This window comes from Sylvia atricapilla, chromosome 2 (assembly GCF_009819655.1).
Source record: "Sylvia atricapilla isolate bSylAtr1 chromosome 2, bSylAtr1.pri, whole genome shotgun sequence".
Classification (NCBI taxonomy): domain Eukaryota; kingdom Metazoa; phylum Chordata; class Aves; order Passeriformes; family Sylviidae; genus Sylvia; species Sylvia atricapilla.
Genome location: NC_089141.1, coordinates 53703457 through 53717342, shown reverse-complemented (window position 1 = coordinate 53717342; position 13886 = coordinate 53703457). Strand labels below are relative to the sequence as shown.

At 43.7% G+C, this 13886-nt stretch overlaps 1 protein-coding gene across 1 annotated transcript in view; it reads right to left on the bottom strand.

Annotated features, from left to right (window-relative positions):
• Positions 1-7248: 7248 nt before the first annotated feature.
• Positions 7249-13886, bottom strand: part of SIAH3 (siah E3 ubiquitin protein ligase family member 3) — a 39363-nt gene continuing 32725 nt past the window's right edge. Inside the window, exon 2 of the mRNA XM_066313302.1 lies at positions 7249-8058. Coding sequence (XP_066169399.1) covers positions 7465-8058 — 594 coding nt within the window. The 3' untranslated portion in view covers positions 7249-7464. The remainder of the gene's footprint in view (positions 8059-13886) is intronic.

The window sequence follows — 13886 nt, the reverse complement described above, 5'->3', positions numbered from 1 at the left end:
GGTTTCTGCAGCAAGTCTGCACCTGGGGGCGTATCACTAAGTCTGGAGAAGAGCTACGCTGTGCCTGTAGAGAAAAGTCATGTCATTAAGGAGCTGAGAGCCCATCTCATCTGCTGGCCATTGAGGCCAAAGGGAAGTGCAACCACAATGCATATGGAAACTCCCTAAGCCACAACAGGGCTTTCACTTAGGTTGCAAACTGAGTGAAGATGAGTGTGTTTTGCAGAAATAAATCCTCTCATGTGCAGAAGTGTGACGTTATGGCTCATATACAAAGATTTCTCCATATCCGAGTCAGTGCTCTTTGGTGCTCTCCCTGTGCACAGCCACGGGCCCTCCAGGGTGAATGAACACCCCTGTGGTGCTCATTGCAGGCCTCGGTGCCGGAGATCTCCACAGCTGATATTCAGCTCTGGTTCATCCGGGTTTCCAGCAGAGGGAAGAGCAATCAGGAAACATGGGTGAAGTGTGATCCAGCACAGACAGTATGATTATGTGCTTTCCCTCAGTACACTAAGGACATATCTCATGCAGTAATACTTCTTCAACGTGACTTAGTGTATGCACAGCCACCAACACATGCCAGTCCTGAGTAATAGGCTGTAAGGCAAATGAGTTTGCCATAATCCACAGCCTGGCTGTCAGCACCAGCCAGTGCAGACATGCACTGCTGGAGGGCCCAGGTTTAATCTTCACTAGTTTTCAGCGTGGGAGTTTATCACACACAGTCACTGTACAATTGCAACAACAATTTACAGTCTGCCAGGAATCCAGCCAGTCCTCCTCACACCTGGGGCTGTCCCTGTCTTCTACCAATCCAGCAGAGGATGTGCATGGAGGCTTACCCAGAAGAAGCTGGATAAATCTCCTTGGCAGCTCTCACACTGGCCACACCATCCAGTGGATATTTATATCCTTTTTTTTTTTTTTTTCAGTCCTGATTAAGTATTTCTTAGTGCAAACTCTGGAAGTGACTGTCGCTGTGCAGCAGCTGCGACATGCTGGAGTTCAGCTGTCTCTACCTACTGGAATTCCTTTTCCAAGGACACAAACCACACGAAAATGCTGCCCAGAGGCAACAGCAATTTATTTCTATTTCACTAAGGACTCTTGTAGCTGATTTTTTTCATTCAGCATTTCTTTGAGTAATTAGGGTAGTCCTGAGACTGTCACTCTTTTGAATATCTCCCTCCACATCTCAGTTAGGCAAAAATACAGGCGTCTCCTGAAGCTTACTTAGTGACCCCTTTCAGTACCAGCTGCTACTTTTAAAGACGTTATCAGCCCTCACTGTGTTATTATTTTATGTTAGTACATGATACAATTATTCATTTGTGTTGCTGTAGTTCCCAGAGATCTCTCTCTGGGTCAGAACTGTACTGTAGAAGCTGCAGTAGCACCCAGACATGTTTTGTAGTCTGCTGTCATTGTCAGAAGCCAGAGAGGAACCTGTATCCTGAAACAGGAAATATCTGATGGTGATAAGAATGGGCCTAATGTTTCTGATGAGCCAGGTCCTGTTTTAATTCTCAAAGCTAAGGAGGGAACTCACATTGATTTTGGCTGCTGTTAAACTGAACCACTCTAGAATGGTAGCGTCCAGCTATTGTGGCCCAGCTATTTGCCACAGTTTGCTAGGAAAGGCCCAGACTGATCCCTGTGGGTGTATCTAGTGGTCCTGCTGTGAAAGGCAGAGATGTGAGGCTTGCCTGCATCCCTTCCTTGCACTCATGCTGAGGAGTCTTGCAGAGCCTCTGTGGAGCCTTGCTGTCTCATGTCCTGAACCCATCTCAGCCTAAAAGTCGATATTTGTAGATATTTAGAGAACAGTCTCAGAGTCATCGAAGTCTTCAAGTCAGCTGCTTGGCAGCTGTTACCTTCAGTGGCTGAGGCAGAGATTGCAACATGAAGAAAATTTCAGCATAGTCTGTGCTTGCCAGTCTGGATTCACCTTGAACAGGTGGGAGATGTAGTGCTTTCTCCACAGTCTGCTCACCAGGCAGTCTGATCTGAAAACAAAGATCCTTTCCAGACTTGCTTCATGCATTAGTGTGTTTGCTTTACTTTTTCAAGTGGTCTCACTTAGCAGAGAAACAAAAACTGTCTGAGTTTTTCCTGAACTCAAGCCAGTAGGACCTGGCTAGCAGTGAAATATCTCTTGCTATGCAGACATCCAGTCTCAGCAATAAGAAAAGTGCTTTTAAGATCACCTGGAAACTCTGCCCTGAATCTCACATTTGCATTTGAATAAGTTTATTTCTTTGTCTAAAAGCTCTGATTTTTCAGTCTGTACTGCATGGATGTTGAAGCACTTCATCACTGTTGCTATGAAAGTTCAAAGCCATTTATCTTCAATAAGGTTACTTGATGCAATTTCTAACAGAAGAACCTCTCTGTCCTGCAGCTTTCTACAAGATTAAGTGATGTATTCAGATAGGCAATGTCTCAGGAGGATTTTCCCTACCTGGAAGACATAAAGCTTGTTCTGGTTGAAGGACAGCAGGCTTTGCAACTGGGGTTTCCCATTTGCCTTCCACTACAGTTTGTTAGCTTCTTTCTTGGGGCCTGGCATCCTTTTGTGAAAGTACTGTAAGAGCCATTTTTTTGCAATGAAAGGTAGTCCTCATTCTTCGCTTGAAGAAGATCACTGCCTCGTTGTCTTTCACATGTATTTTGTGGAGTGGCAGATCCCAAAGGGAGATAAGAGATCTATGCATTAGTCTATTGCCTGTGTGGAGAGAGAAAGAACGAGTGCTTGTATTCCTAGCCAGGGGTGTGAGGTAGAGGTTTAATGTGATGTTCTGCCAAAGATTTTATGTGTGGTTTTCTGCAAGTAGTTTACTATCCTGGTGGGAGCTATGCAGATGAAAAACTGCAAAACCATCAGGTGTCAGGACCTGGAGGGATCATTAGCAGCTGCAGGTAGCTGGGTACCCACCCAACCCAAAGGAGCCAGGCAGGACTGGGGCTGGGTGTTTGCACTCACGATGCAGCATCCTTGTGCAGGATCCTTCACATGCAGACCCAGCTGATCTGATCACCTGCACTGCTCCAGAGACAAGGTTCCCAGGAGAGGAGAGACCCTGTAGACCCAGGAAAAGAGAAACATCTCTACACAGAGCCTTAACTCCTTGCTGCTCCCAGCAGGTCTGATCGCTTTCTTGGCAGCCTGGCTGTGACCACACACCAAGGAGTTCCTGTTGAGTAGTTTCTGTCTGGAGGATGAGCTCTGCCCTCGGGTCTATGTGCACGCCTCTGGAGCCTGAAGGTGCTGCCCTGTGCTACCCTGCAGTGAAACCCTCTCTGTTTCTGCAGGCTCATCTCTGCAGAAGATGAATCATATTTGTGTGTGAAGAGTTCTGGTGATGACACGTGGCAATCTTTGTTTTCCGCCCTTCACTCTGAAGGGTGTGAGCAGACTGAGTTTATTGAAAAAAATAATTTAAACTTATGCTTGTGTCTGAACAGTTCAAAATCTGCAGCTCTTCCATGTGAGAAGGTGTTTCTGATTCGATTGAAGAAGAAACACATCTGAGTCAGTTCTGACAGACTCTTCTCCAATCTAAGTGGGTTTTAGGTGTGTGTTGGGCTAGAAAAACAGATTAATTGCCTATACTACAGTGCTGTCAATTGGATGTAGTTCCTCAGATGCACAAAAGAGAGAGCCATACAGTAGCATCCAGCAATTGATTGTAAGGCACTCATTTTGCTATAACCCTAACTTGTCCAGAATTTTCCACATCTCACTTCTTCAGTAGTTCACTGGCCTGTATTCATAAGGATGGTATGAAACAGAGGGTGTGACATCAAGTGCAGTGAGAAGAGGACTACTGCCTCACTTCTCAACAAGCCCTACAGACAGCACTGGCACAGCAAGATCCTTTGTCATCTTCAAGATGATGAGACTTAGGATTCTTCAGCAGATTTGTAAGGAATCATGGATACATGATGTGAGTGCTTAACTCATAGTAGGATTGAGCTGAAAGCACCAATGCTGTTTTACTGCAGGTCTGACATTTACATTCACACAGTGTCTGATGGATAGTGCAGAAGAACCAAAATAGGTTTTCTAGTGGGTCTGATACCAATTCATCTATCTCAGCCTGATGAAATTATTGTTGCAATTTACTAAACTAAGCACAAGAAAATCCATCTATGAACAGAGAGATATAAAAATCCTAAATAAAATTACAAGCCCAAAGGCAATATTTTGTCTATGTGAAAAACCAAAAAAACCAATTGAAACCCCACCAAAACAAAGGGGGAGCACCACTCTCAGGTATGTAGGAAAAGAGAATTTTGCAACCACTGCATAGTAATTTTGAAAGATCTCATTTTCTCCTGCACCACATGAAGGGTGCTTCCTTACTTCAAAGAGATGTAAGGCTGTGTTCTTCCCAGGAAGGCAGGAATTCAGATTTAGTACATTATAAACATACAAAATATTAGAATACAAAATTAGTTTTAGAAGCCCTGATTTTAGGTTGAATTTAGGAAGCCAAACTTCAGCTGCCTTTCAACCATAAGCAGAGCTGTAAGAAGTGTTATACCATGAGCACTGAAAGAATGCTTGCAAAGTGAATTTCATTGTTGATCCTACTTGCCAGTATTTTAGAATTTATGTCCTACAATGCAGAATATTTGCTTCACCTTTGCTTTATGGCAACACTTGCACTTCATGCTGAGATACTTATGAAAGTGGGATTTAGGCAACCATATCTCATTTCTTCCCAAAATATGTCTTCATTTTCTTTACTGGAAGTCATATTGGGCAGATTTTCATCAGTACTCCAGTGTATCTGAATTTCTGAAATCCCTGCCAGAGCTAGGACTTTGCAGATGTAGAGAAAACTGATAAAGGAGGTTACTTGGTTGGCTTCAGAAAGCAGAGAGAATGATCTAAACAATGGCATCCAACAGGTACAAATGTGAGAAGGCAAGAAGTGCCATGGGATCTGCAAGTTAAAGGGTAAAACCACAGCTGAGGGCTTGAGAATGGGCTGAGAAAGGCAGCTATCAGATGTGGGGAGAAGACTGAAAACAAAATGGAAAAGCTGATCTGTTGGTGTGGTCACAAGAAAACTCTTCCAGAAGAACACATGGGGTGTGTGGTAGGTTATGTTGGGGAGGTGATACTTTAACTATGCCTCCTTCAAAACTAGGGTGCTGGCAAGAGATGGAGATACCCATTCCAGAGAGCTGATACTGGCACACTCATCCTGCCAGAAATACACTGCTCCTTCAGCAAGGACCATACCCCAAAATACCTGTATTGCAGTAGGCATTTCAATTAAAAATGGTGCCAACTAAGAAGAAGTAAATAGACTGAAAAAATGAATAACTTAGTAATATACCTCCCCCTAGAACCTGTGGTCAGGCAACAAAATTACATTTGGTTTCTACCCCAGCGTACAAAGAGCTCAGGAAATTTAAACTAGAGGAACTGGTTTTATTGCTTTTGCTTTGTTTTAATTCAGCAGCAGAATAATTGTTAGAGGAGCTGGAGAAGTCAGTTTCAGTCCACAAAAACACCAATGATTTATTTATTGCTATCATTTAGGGAAAGGGCAGCATTTGCTGGTCCTGAATATTTAACATCGCAGGGAAAAAGCCAGCCACTCTGAAGCCTGCCTGTTCCAGTGAGGCACTGCAAATCAGTATGCCAACCTTGGCCCCCTAAATAAAGGCGTGGGAGAGCTGGGAAGCTATGCTCCAGTGCCTTCTTACAGGGACTGAGACTTCTTCAGACCTCAGCTTGTGTGGTCATGAGCAGCCTGTTGAAGAGACCCCCATCCTTCTCTGACCTGCTATGAAAGTCCAGGTAAGGAGGTGAGGTGCATCTATGCCTCAGGAGATATTTGCCTGCATGGCATTCATCTCAGGAAAACTGCAATTCATTTTGCTTCATGCATCATTTATAATAATCCTCAGGAGAGCAACGGGTGGGAGAGATCAGCATCAGTGTTTTTGCCTACCCAAAGCTAGAGTGAGTTGCATTTTGAAACACTAAAGAGTTGTTCTTAGCTAGTTTCTCTCCCTTCCTTGGTTTTCAAAGGGGCTCCAGCTCTGAGCCTCAGTCTCGAGCTACTAACAGCCCCATCCCACCAGATGTTTCTTGAACCCCAGATGTTTCTTGAAAAAGCATTTGAGAGCAGCCAGACCACAGCCATACACAGGCAGAAGGGAAAACAGGAAAAGACAGTTTCCCATGCTTCTCATGTGTCACGCTATCTGTTGAGCTCCCTCCTTCAACATCACCTACTGCAGTGGGATTTCACTGCTGCTGTTGGCTGTGGGGGAAACAGGCCTGACTGCAGATGGGAATGAGTGGCAGGAGATGGCCAGCACTTGCCTCCAACTCCACCCCAAGGAACCATCCAAGGGAGAAGCTCTTAGAGAAGCTGTGCCTTTTTGTGACCATCACTGTTTGTGAAACACCCACAGGAGAAGAAAGTGTCAGTCACCCCTCACCACCGCCCCACAAAATGTATGCAAGGGAAAAAACACTGAGGTTTTTTTCCAAAGGAGGGTATGCCAAATCTCAAAGCCAATTTGCAAACAGGCATCCTGTCTATATTGCTGTAAATCAGTATGTAGCAGCACAAACTGAGGGTGTAACTGCAGAAGAATTCAGTACCAAGATCAATACCCAGTTTAGGGCCCTTCTTATGCTTTATTTTCTAATTCAAAAATCTCTTTTTGAATACTTAGGGAAACAGCAGCTGAAAAGATGAATGCCCCAATGGCTGGGTATGGTTTTGCCCATCCTATGGCCAGACCATCTAGCAAACTCTCCTTGCTGTTTATGATACAAGAGTAAGATTTAACCATGTTCACTGTGACCACCCACTAGCTGTCATTCCCAGTTTAAGGGAGGATGAGGCTTCCCAACCCTCTGCTCAGCAGAAGGGGTGACTTGTTCTTCTAAGCTTTCACTGTTTGGGTGAGAAAGTTGTTTCCTCGGAAGCTGAAGGGAGCTCTGAAACTGCCAGCCCTTGCAGAGCTTAGTTGTGCCCAAAATATAGGAGCTCACCACTGCTAATATGGGAACCTGGGTGCTCTTGTCCCCTCGTGGAATACTTGACCTTTTGTCAGGCGCAGCGGCCTCTGGTCCATTAGGCAGGCAATAAAGGAAATGTATTTGCATAGCATAGTCAGACCAAAGGTTCTGTGGGTCACCCTGGCTGCACTTTTCATTAACAAGTGTTTCCAGTGCTGCTGGAGGGCAACAATAAATTGATTAGCCTCTTTAAAATTTCTCATAAAATTGTATTAGCAAAACGGTAAATACATGACACAGGGACCGTAACCACGGGATGTTTACATAATGCCCACTGTGGACAAGTACTAAATACCATAAAAGACCTGAGACCCACCCCCCAAAAAAGTCCGTGAGTTCTGGCTCTGAGAAGGCAGCTAGAGCACCATGGTTGTTGCTGTTGTTCCTCCTCTCCCTCCTCCCCCTCACATTTCAGCTTCAGAGCTGTGAACTTTGCTGGTGGTTATGGCAATTCCTATGGCTAGGCTCCCGTTGTCAGAAAAGAGCTGAGCCAGGGAAGTGTTCAACACAAGGCAATCCCCGTCCGAAATGACAGAGTCCACACACTCTAGTATCGACCTGGGGGTCGCCTCCCACTTGAGGCGCCTCTGGTTCCTGTTGAGCTCCAGGCGGTAGGTGAAGTTGTTGGCTTGGGTGGGAGTGCCAATCAGCATCATCGTGGCGAAGAACTGCGGGTGGCCCTCATACTTCTCCTGCTTCCTGAGGACCAGCAAAAACTGGTGGCCAAGGCAAGAGTGCATGATGATCCAGTCCGTGGGCGCGGGCAGGTGCATGTCCGTGGCCAGGAAGACAATCTCAGCGCCCTGAAGGATGTTGATGCGGTGGGTCTGCCTCAGGTGGGACACCACCACCTCCAGGTGCCCTTCCCACGGGCAGGAGAAGAGCGGGCATGTGCAGGGGACCAGCTGGGGGTCGTGCACTGTCTCATGGTGATGGCAGGGGGGAAGGATGCCTTGCTCCGGGGACGCCTGTGCAGCGGCACAGCGGGTTGGTGCATACTGTGGAAGAGAGAAATTAAATGTGAAAGCAGGTGGACCAGAAACCGGGGCAGATATGCAAGGTGCAGACCCCACAGACATCAGCCACCCACACTCCACCTAAAGCAGCAGCAGTGGGGGTGCAGAGAACCCAGCACACCAGGGATCGGAGGCAGCCCTGACCTGGATCTGCACAGCACAGGGACATGGCAGTTGCCTTGTTCTCCAGGAGAAGAGACAAACTGAGTCATGATAAGTCACTTCAAATGAAAATGATGTATGTGTTTAAAGAGCAATTTCATTAGTTCAGGGTAAAAAATCTGATTAAAAGGAAAAAAACAACCCAACAAAGCAAGGACAGCATGGAGCATTTTATATAGTTAAGACTCTTGCTGCTCAGAACAAGGGAATGAAATATGTATGGCATTATTATTCTTTAATGAAACATACGGGCAAATACAGGCATTTTTCCTGAAACAATAGGCTTTATTACATCCATAATTTGTGAAATAAATGTCAGTTTTTCTTGTAAATGATACAGTCACTATTTTATTTTTTTGTTCAATGTATTTGTGCCTAATTGATGTCCTTACCACCATAAATCTTAAATTGCTCTCAATGGTGATTGGATGGCAGATTTAGAGCATTTCTATACCAAAGTAAATTTGGATTAAGTTAGGACAACTCACTTAAAAGGCAGCAGCTCTTGCAGAAGAATTCCACGTGAGGGCTGAAAAGCAAACTGCTCTGCCTCTCTCAAGTGGATGTTGTTGAAGAGAAACAAGTCTTACTCAGCCAAAAGTGTATTCACATGTAATGTTATTCAGGAAGAGTAATGTCTCTCCACAGTAACTGTGTGCATAGACAAACCCTAAGGCACAGGCATGCTGGTCATGATTCATCTTACCCAATTTTAAACATTTACTTCACCCACTCAAGATGGAAACCTGGTTACCTGGGGCTGCCTCTGCAGCCTGCATAGTGAGGCAGTCCTTAGACAGCAGGATTCGAGTCTTAATTGGAGTAGTTTAGCTTCTCAAGGTGACACCAGCTAATGCCAGAGACTGAGATCCAGTCTGCCCAGTTGTGCCTAAATCTTAGCTGTTAAACATTTTTTTCTCTCTGAAGTCATCTTATAAAGGTACATCTCTTACATCCATTAATGTTCCTTATAGCAGTACGTATATATATGGGTACATTTTGTTTTAACATATGTCCTAGGAAGATTAATGTAATTCCCTAAATAGTGTCCCACATCCCCTTATTTTAATATATGTACCTAAAATGACACGAACTACATTATAGTTCTAACATTTAACAGTTGTTCTCCTCCGTGCCACATTCAACTCATAACAAATTTGGGATTTTTGAGCAGAGGTTTGTTTTATCCAGGGACAAGCATAATCCCATATAATGGGTGGTAGATTTGCTGCAAAGGGTGCATTGTCTTGTCTTGTTATGGATATCATGGAAGCTTTCACTACAGCCTTGCTGTAAGCCATTTTTCCCATCAGAACTTGCACGTTTCTTTGCAGGACAGTTTGGAAGGCAACCTCTTGGGTAAACTGTCCTAACTCTCAGATCACCAGGGCTTCCTTGCCAGCCAGGATGACAATTCCATCTGTTTTCTTTGTGTAGTAACTGCCAAAGGTTGTGATGGATAGAGCGGGGTTGTGATTGCTGTTGCTGTGAGATCCATGACTCTTCCCAAGGCACTGGATGTCAGAGGGAGCTGCTCTTCCTCTGGCATTTGATAGGAAGAATAATTGACAAGTTAAGTCTTACTACTGGAACTAGCAGCTTTTTCTTTTGTCAATAATTACTTCAGTAGTACGTTCTACTTTTCCTTTCCTCATATTTTATTTGTTTTGCAGTATAAAATTCAAGAATATAAACTTTCCAAGAAGATAATGAATTGAGGACAGATAAATGACTATGATGGTCTGGGAAATAAAACAGGTCATTATAAACTAATCAAGGTTTGTGGCTTTAGCTGCCTGCTTATCACAGTGGGATTACTGGTTCACACTTAATTCTACATTAATTTTTGCATCCCATTAGGATGAAAGTTATGGTTAATTTAAACTCTTTTTGGTGAAGGAGGCTACTGCAATGGCAGATCGTAAAAGCCTTTAAAAAAAAATCCCTGAAATGCTAATTGCCTCATAAAATGAATTCTAATCTCCCAATCTAATACAGTGGGTGTGAGCAATTACTTTCTCTCACCAAACTGTTAATGTAACATTACTGATTATACTAATTAAAACTAATGAACTCGTACTCACATGCTGATAAACCTCTCAACCACTCGACAAGTTCCAGCCTTCTATCAGTTTTATTTAACTCCCTTTTTGGAAGATGAATCTTAAATTAACCTCTTGACTAACATTCAAAATTAGGTTTTGAAATTTGAAGCTTTATAGACTGTGTATAGTTCTTCTCCAAAGATTACCAGAGTCAGAGAAACCATTTCCACTGAGGATGAAATTGAATTTAGAAATGCATTCTCCTAATTTGAGAAACATGGAGAACAATGGTAGCTCATATGTCTAAACTGCATCCAAAGTAAGAAAATACAAATGTCTTCAAATATCATTTTATGACCAACATGTTTCTATGGCTTGAGAACTGGAAAAATAAATTACAGTGAGAAAATACAATATATCTTTCTTTTTTCCTAAGCTTGTGAATTTTTGTGTGTGCGCATAATTATGAGCTCCCTTTCACAACTCACATTTCTGAAATATTTCCATTAATTATTTCAACAAAGGATTTCTGGTCTAACTTTGTTCACTTCAGGTTTATTGAAAATTCTGGAAACTCAGCACATACCACAAATGACATGATCTCTTTTTATTCTTTGACTTGGTAAGAACCATCTTCAAAATCTGGCTTCTGAATCGTTTGACATTCCTGTTTCAAAATTCTAAATTTGTAGCATTTTGAAAGTAATGTTTAATAGTTCCCTGTCACTTTTTTAAAAAAGTCTCAGAGAAAAGAATTATTTTATATTTACTTTAGAGGCACGAGTGTAACCATTGGGGTGTGCTGTTGTTGGTCATTCACACGACTGTGAATTGAAATGCTAAAATTGAAATGCAAAACAGGCAAAAAATGGTCACCTTGAGTGTATTTAATGCTTGAATAAATATTTATGAGCAGTTTTTCCATGTTTAATCTGCTCCAGTATTTACTTTCTACCATTTATTGCCCGATTACCTAATAAAATTAGTTTTATTATATTGTTGTGTCAGTCTAGTATTATTCTCAATTATCTTTTAGCCTGTTGCCCAATTTCAGTCAAACTGAACTGTGGGATGGAATTCTCAAATGCTTTAATTTTCAACTATTTCTGAGAGAAGAGGCATCAGGGTAGAGCAGCATGACCCTTTCATGTCTCCAGGGAGGAACAGTTGGCCACGTGGGCAATGTTACATTGACAGATAGGAAAGAACCTAAACAATGGCAGTTTGATCCCAAATGGATTATAGACACCAGAGAACTCACATGAGACAGTGCCTTTATGAAGAGGAGAAAAGGCTTCAGCCAGAGAGCTCCTCATTAGATGCAACATAATCCCACCACGAGGCACCAAAACCGCAGGAAACCGAGCTCTGCTGCTCACAGAAAAATATCTTTTAATGATGCAGCTTATTACAGAGCAGTTCTTTTTAAGAACAAGTCATTTGGCAAAGAGCAATTTATAAACACGTGGTGCTTTTCTTATGGAAAAAACCCCAACCAAACCATGACTAGATTTGGACTGAGAAACAGGTTTTTTGCTAAAAAATGCAGCAAGTTGCTTTAGATGTGACACATATGGTCTACCTTTGATGTCTGAGGGGTAGGTGCCTAACTCTGAAGACTGACAGCTCCTTTTACAGCCCATGAAGAGCACTGGAGTGCAATTCACTTGATTCCAAGAGGTGTTGGAGGAGCATCCCCCTGGACACCCTCTCAACATGCAGACGGGACCAAACCCATCCTCAGCACAGACCCACGGAGGTTGTTACTGGTTTCTAGACAAGAAACAGAAGGACAATCCTATCTTAGTCAGGAAAAAGCTGCACCAGCACAGGCTTCTCCTGCTGCGCTGGAGACAAGGCATCCCATAGAGAGAGAAATGGATGCCTGTTCACATGAGGGTGTAAGTCTGTGGCTCCTGACCATCATTACAACTCCAATTACTTGAGAGAAAATTCAGGGGAAGGATGAAGGCTAGATCCAAGAGTTAAAGACCTCCAAGGGGTAAAGAATACACAAACACATCTCTGAGTCTGCAGCTGCAAAGCTGAGGTATCCACCCAGGAGAAGGGCTTTGCTATTGCTCCTCATGTTCTGAGGGATCTTTTGTATTTGAACTAGTGAAGCCTTTAGATCAGCTATGGTGAAAATAGTTGAAATAGAGGCAGCAACCCACACTGCACCTATGCTGGCTGAGCTCATGGCCCTGTGGGGTGCAGACAATGGATACACTACTGCCCTCAAGCCTTGATTCTCTGCTGCACACTGGCACAGCTTTAGCAGGGAGAGCAAGGGCAGCTTCAACAGCTAAATGTCCTGCCATTGAAGTCTGACTTAAAAATGGTGAATTTGCTCAAGATAAACCCCGCAGGGTGAGAGAGAGTTGGAAGCAGTGCTCCTATCCCATTGAGAGAGGGCCTGGACACTGATGACCTGGAGTATAAAGGGGGGCATGTAACACCACCACATTATAGAAGATGGTCAGGTCAAGACCTGCTCAGGTCTCCAGAGTAAAGGTTAAGTGTCACCTTTCAGCACTTTCTAATGTTCCTCAGTGTAATACTGGGAACCTGGATGCCTCATCCATACTTTTACGTACTGTAATGCACACAATGTGCAAAAATCAGCCTTTCTCATCCCTGTGAACAGTACCAGTGTGTGCTGAGTATATCCCAAGGAGGGAGAACAGGGACTGGTTCACTGCCCAGTAAATAAGTGTTTCTGACAGGAAAGCAGGTGCTGCAAATAATCATCCTTTTCCAGACACTTCACACCCGTGCAACTGCGTTTTCTCCAGTGGTCACACACACTTTGCAAGCACTCGTCAATTCACCCTTTTGCTGGGATTTTGCTTGGGGCAGTCAGTGGTGTGGTCTGAAGGCCACCATGGTGGGGCTTCTGAGCAGGGTCACACACAAACCTGCAAAGATGAAAACAAAGCCACCAGACATGCCAGCCAGCCCAAACCAGAAGACAGTGCTCCCTCTCTACCCCAGTCCAACCTTAGCACACCCTGAGACATTGTAAACTAATCCCCCTCCCAAGAGGAAACTACTCTTTCCATGTACCCAAATTCTTTCCTCTTCATCCTCAGCTTTCTTGGCTAGATTATGGGAGAGTTGGTCGGAGCTGTCCATGTTCATGGCAGCTGCAACCTTTGGTGGGAACCAGGGATTGATAGGGGCTGTTCTCACACCCCTTGGTACAATTCCACCAACCTGCCTGTGACAAGGAACAAGAAGAGATGCAGTCACTCTGTTGGTAGGTAAGTAACTGGAAATGAGCCATGAAATCTCGGTGGATTTTTGATGGTGACCTAAAGATTTCTGCAGACAAGAAGGGACCTGGGCCTGCAGCTGTGAGATTGCTTTGAGCGAGCAACTTCCAGAGTTTTCAGCAACTTTCAGCAACCATGGCAACTTTTAGGGTTTCTGCTGAAACAAATCGGCATTTTATTTGCCAGCAAAATGTGCCATTTATTCAGTTTTCTTACTGTCTTTCTCCTGTTTCTTGGCTTCTCAGGAACTGACTACTTCTTTTCATCTGTGTGGAAACTGCCTCCAATAATTTTCTAATCCTCAGCTTCTTTCTGCCTCACAAAAGCT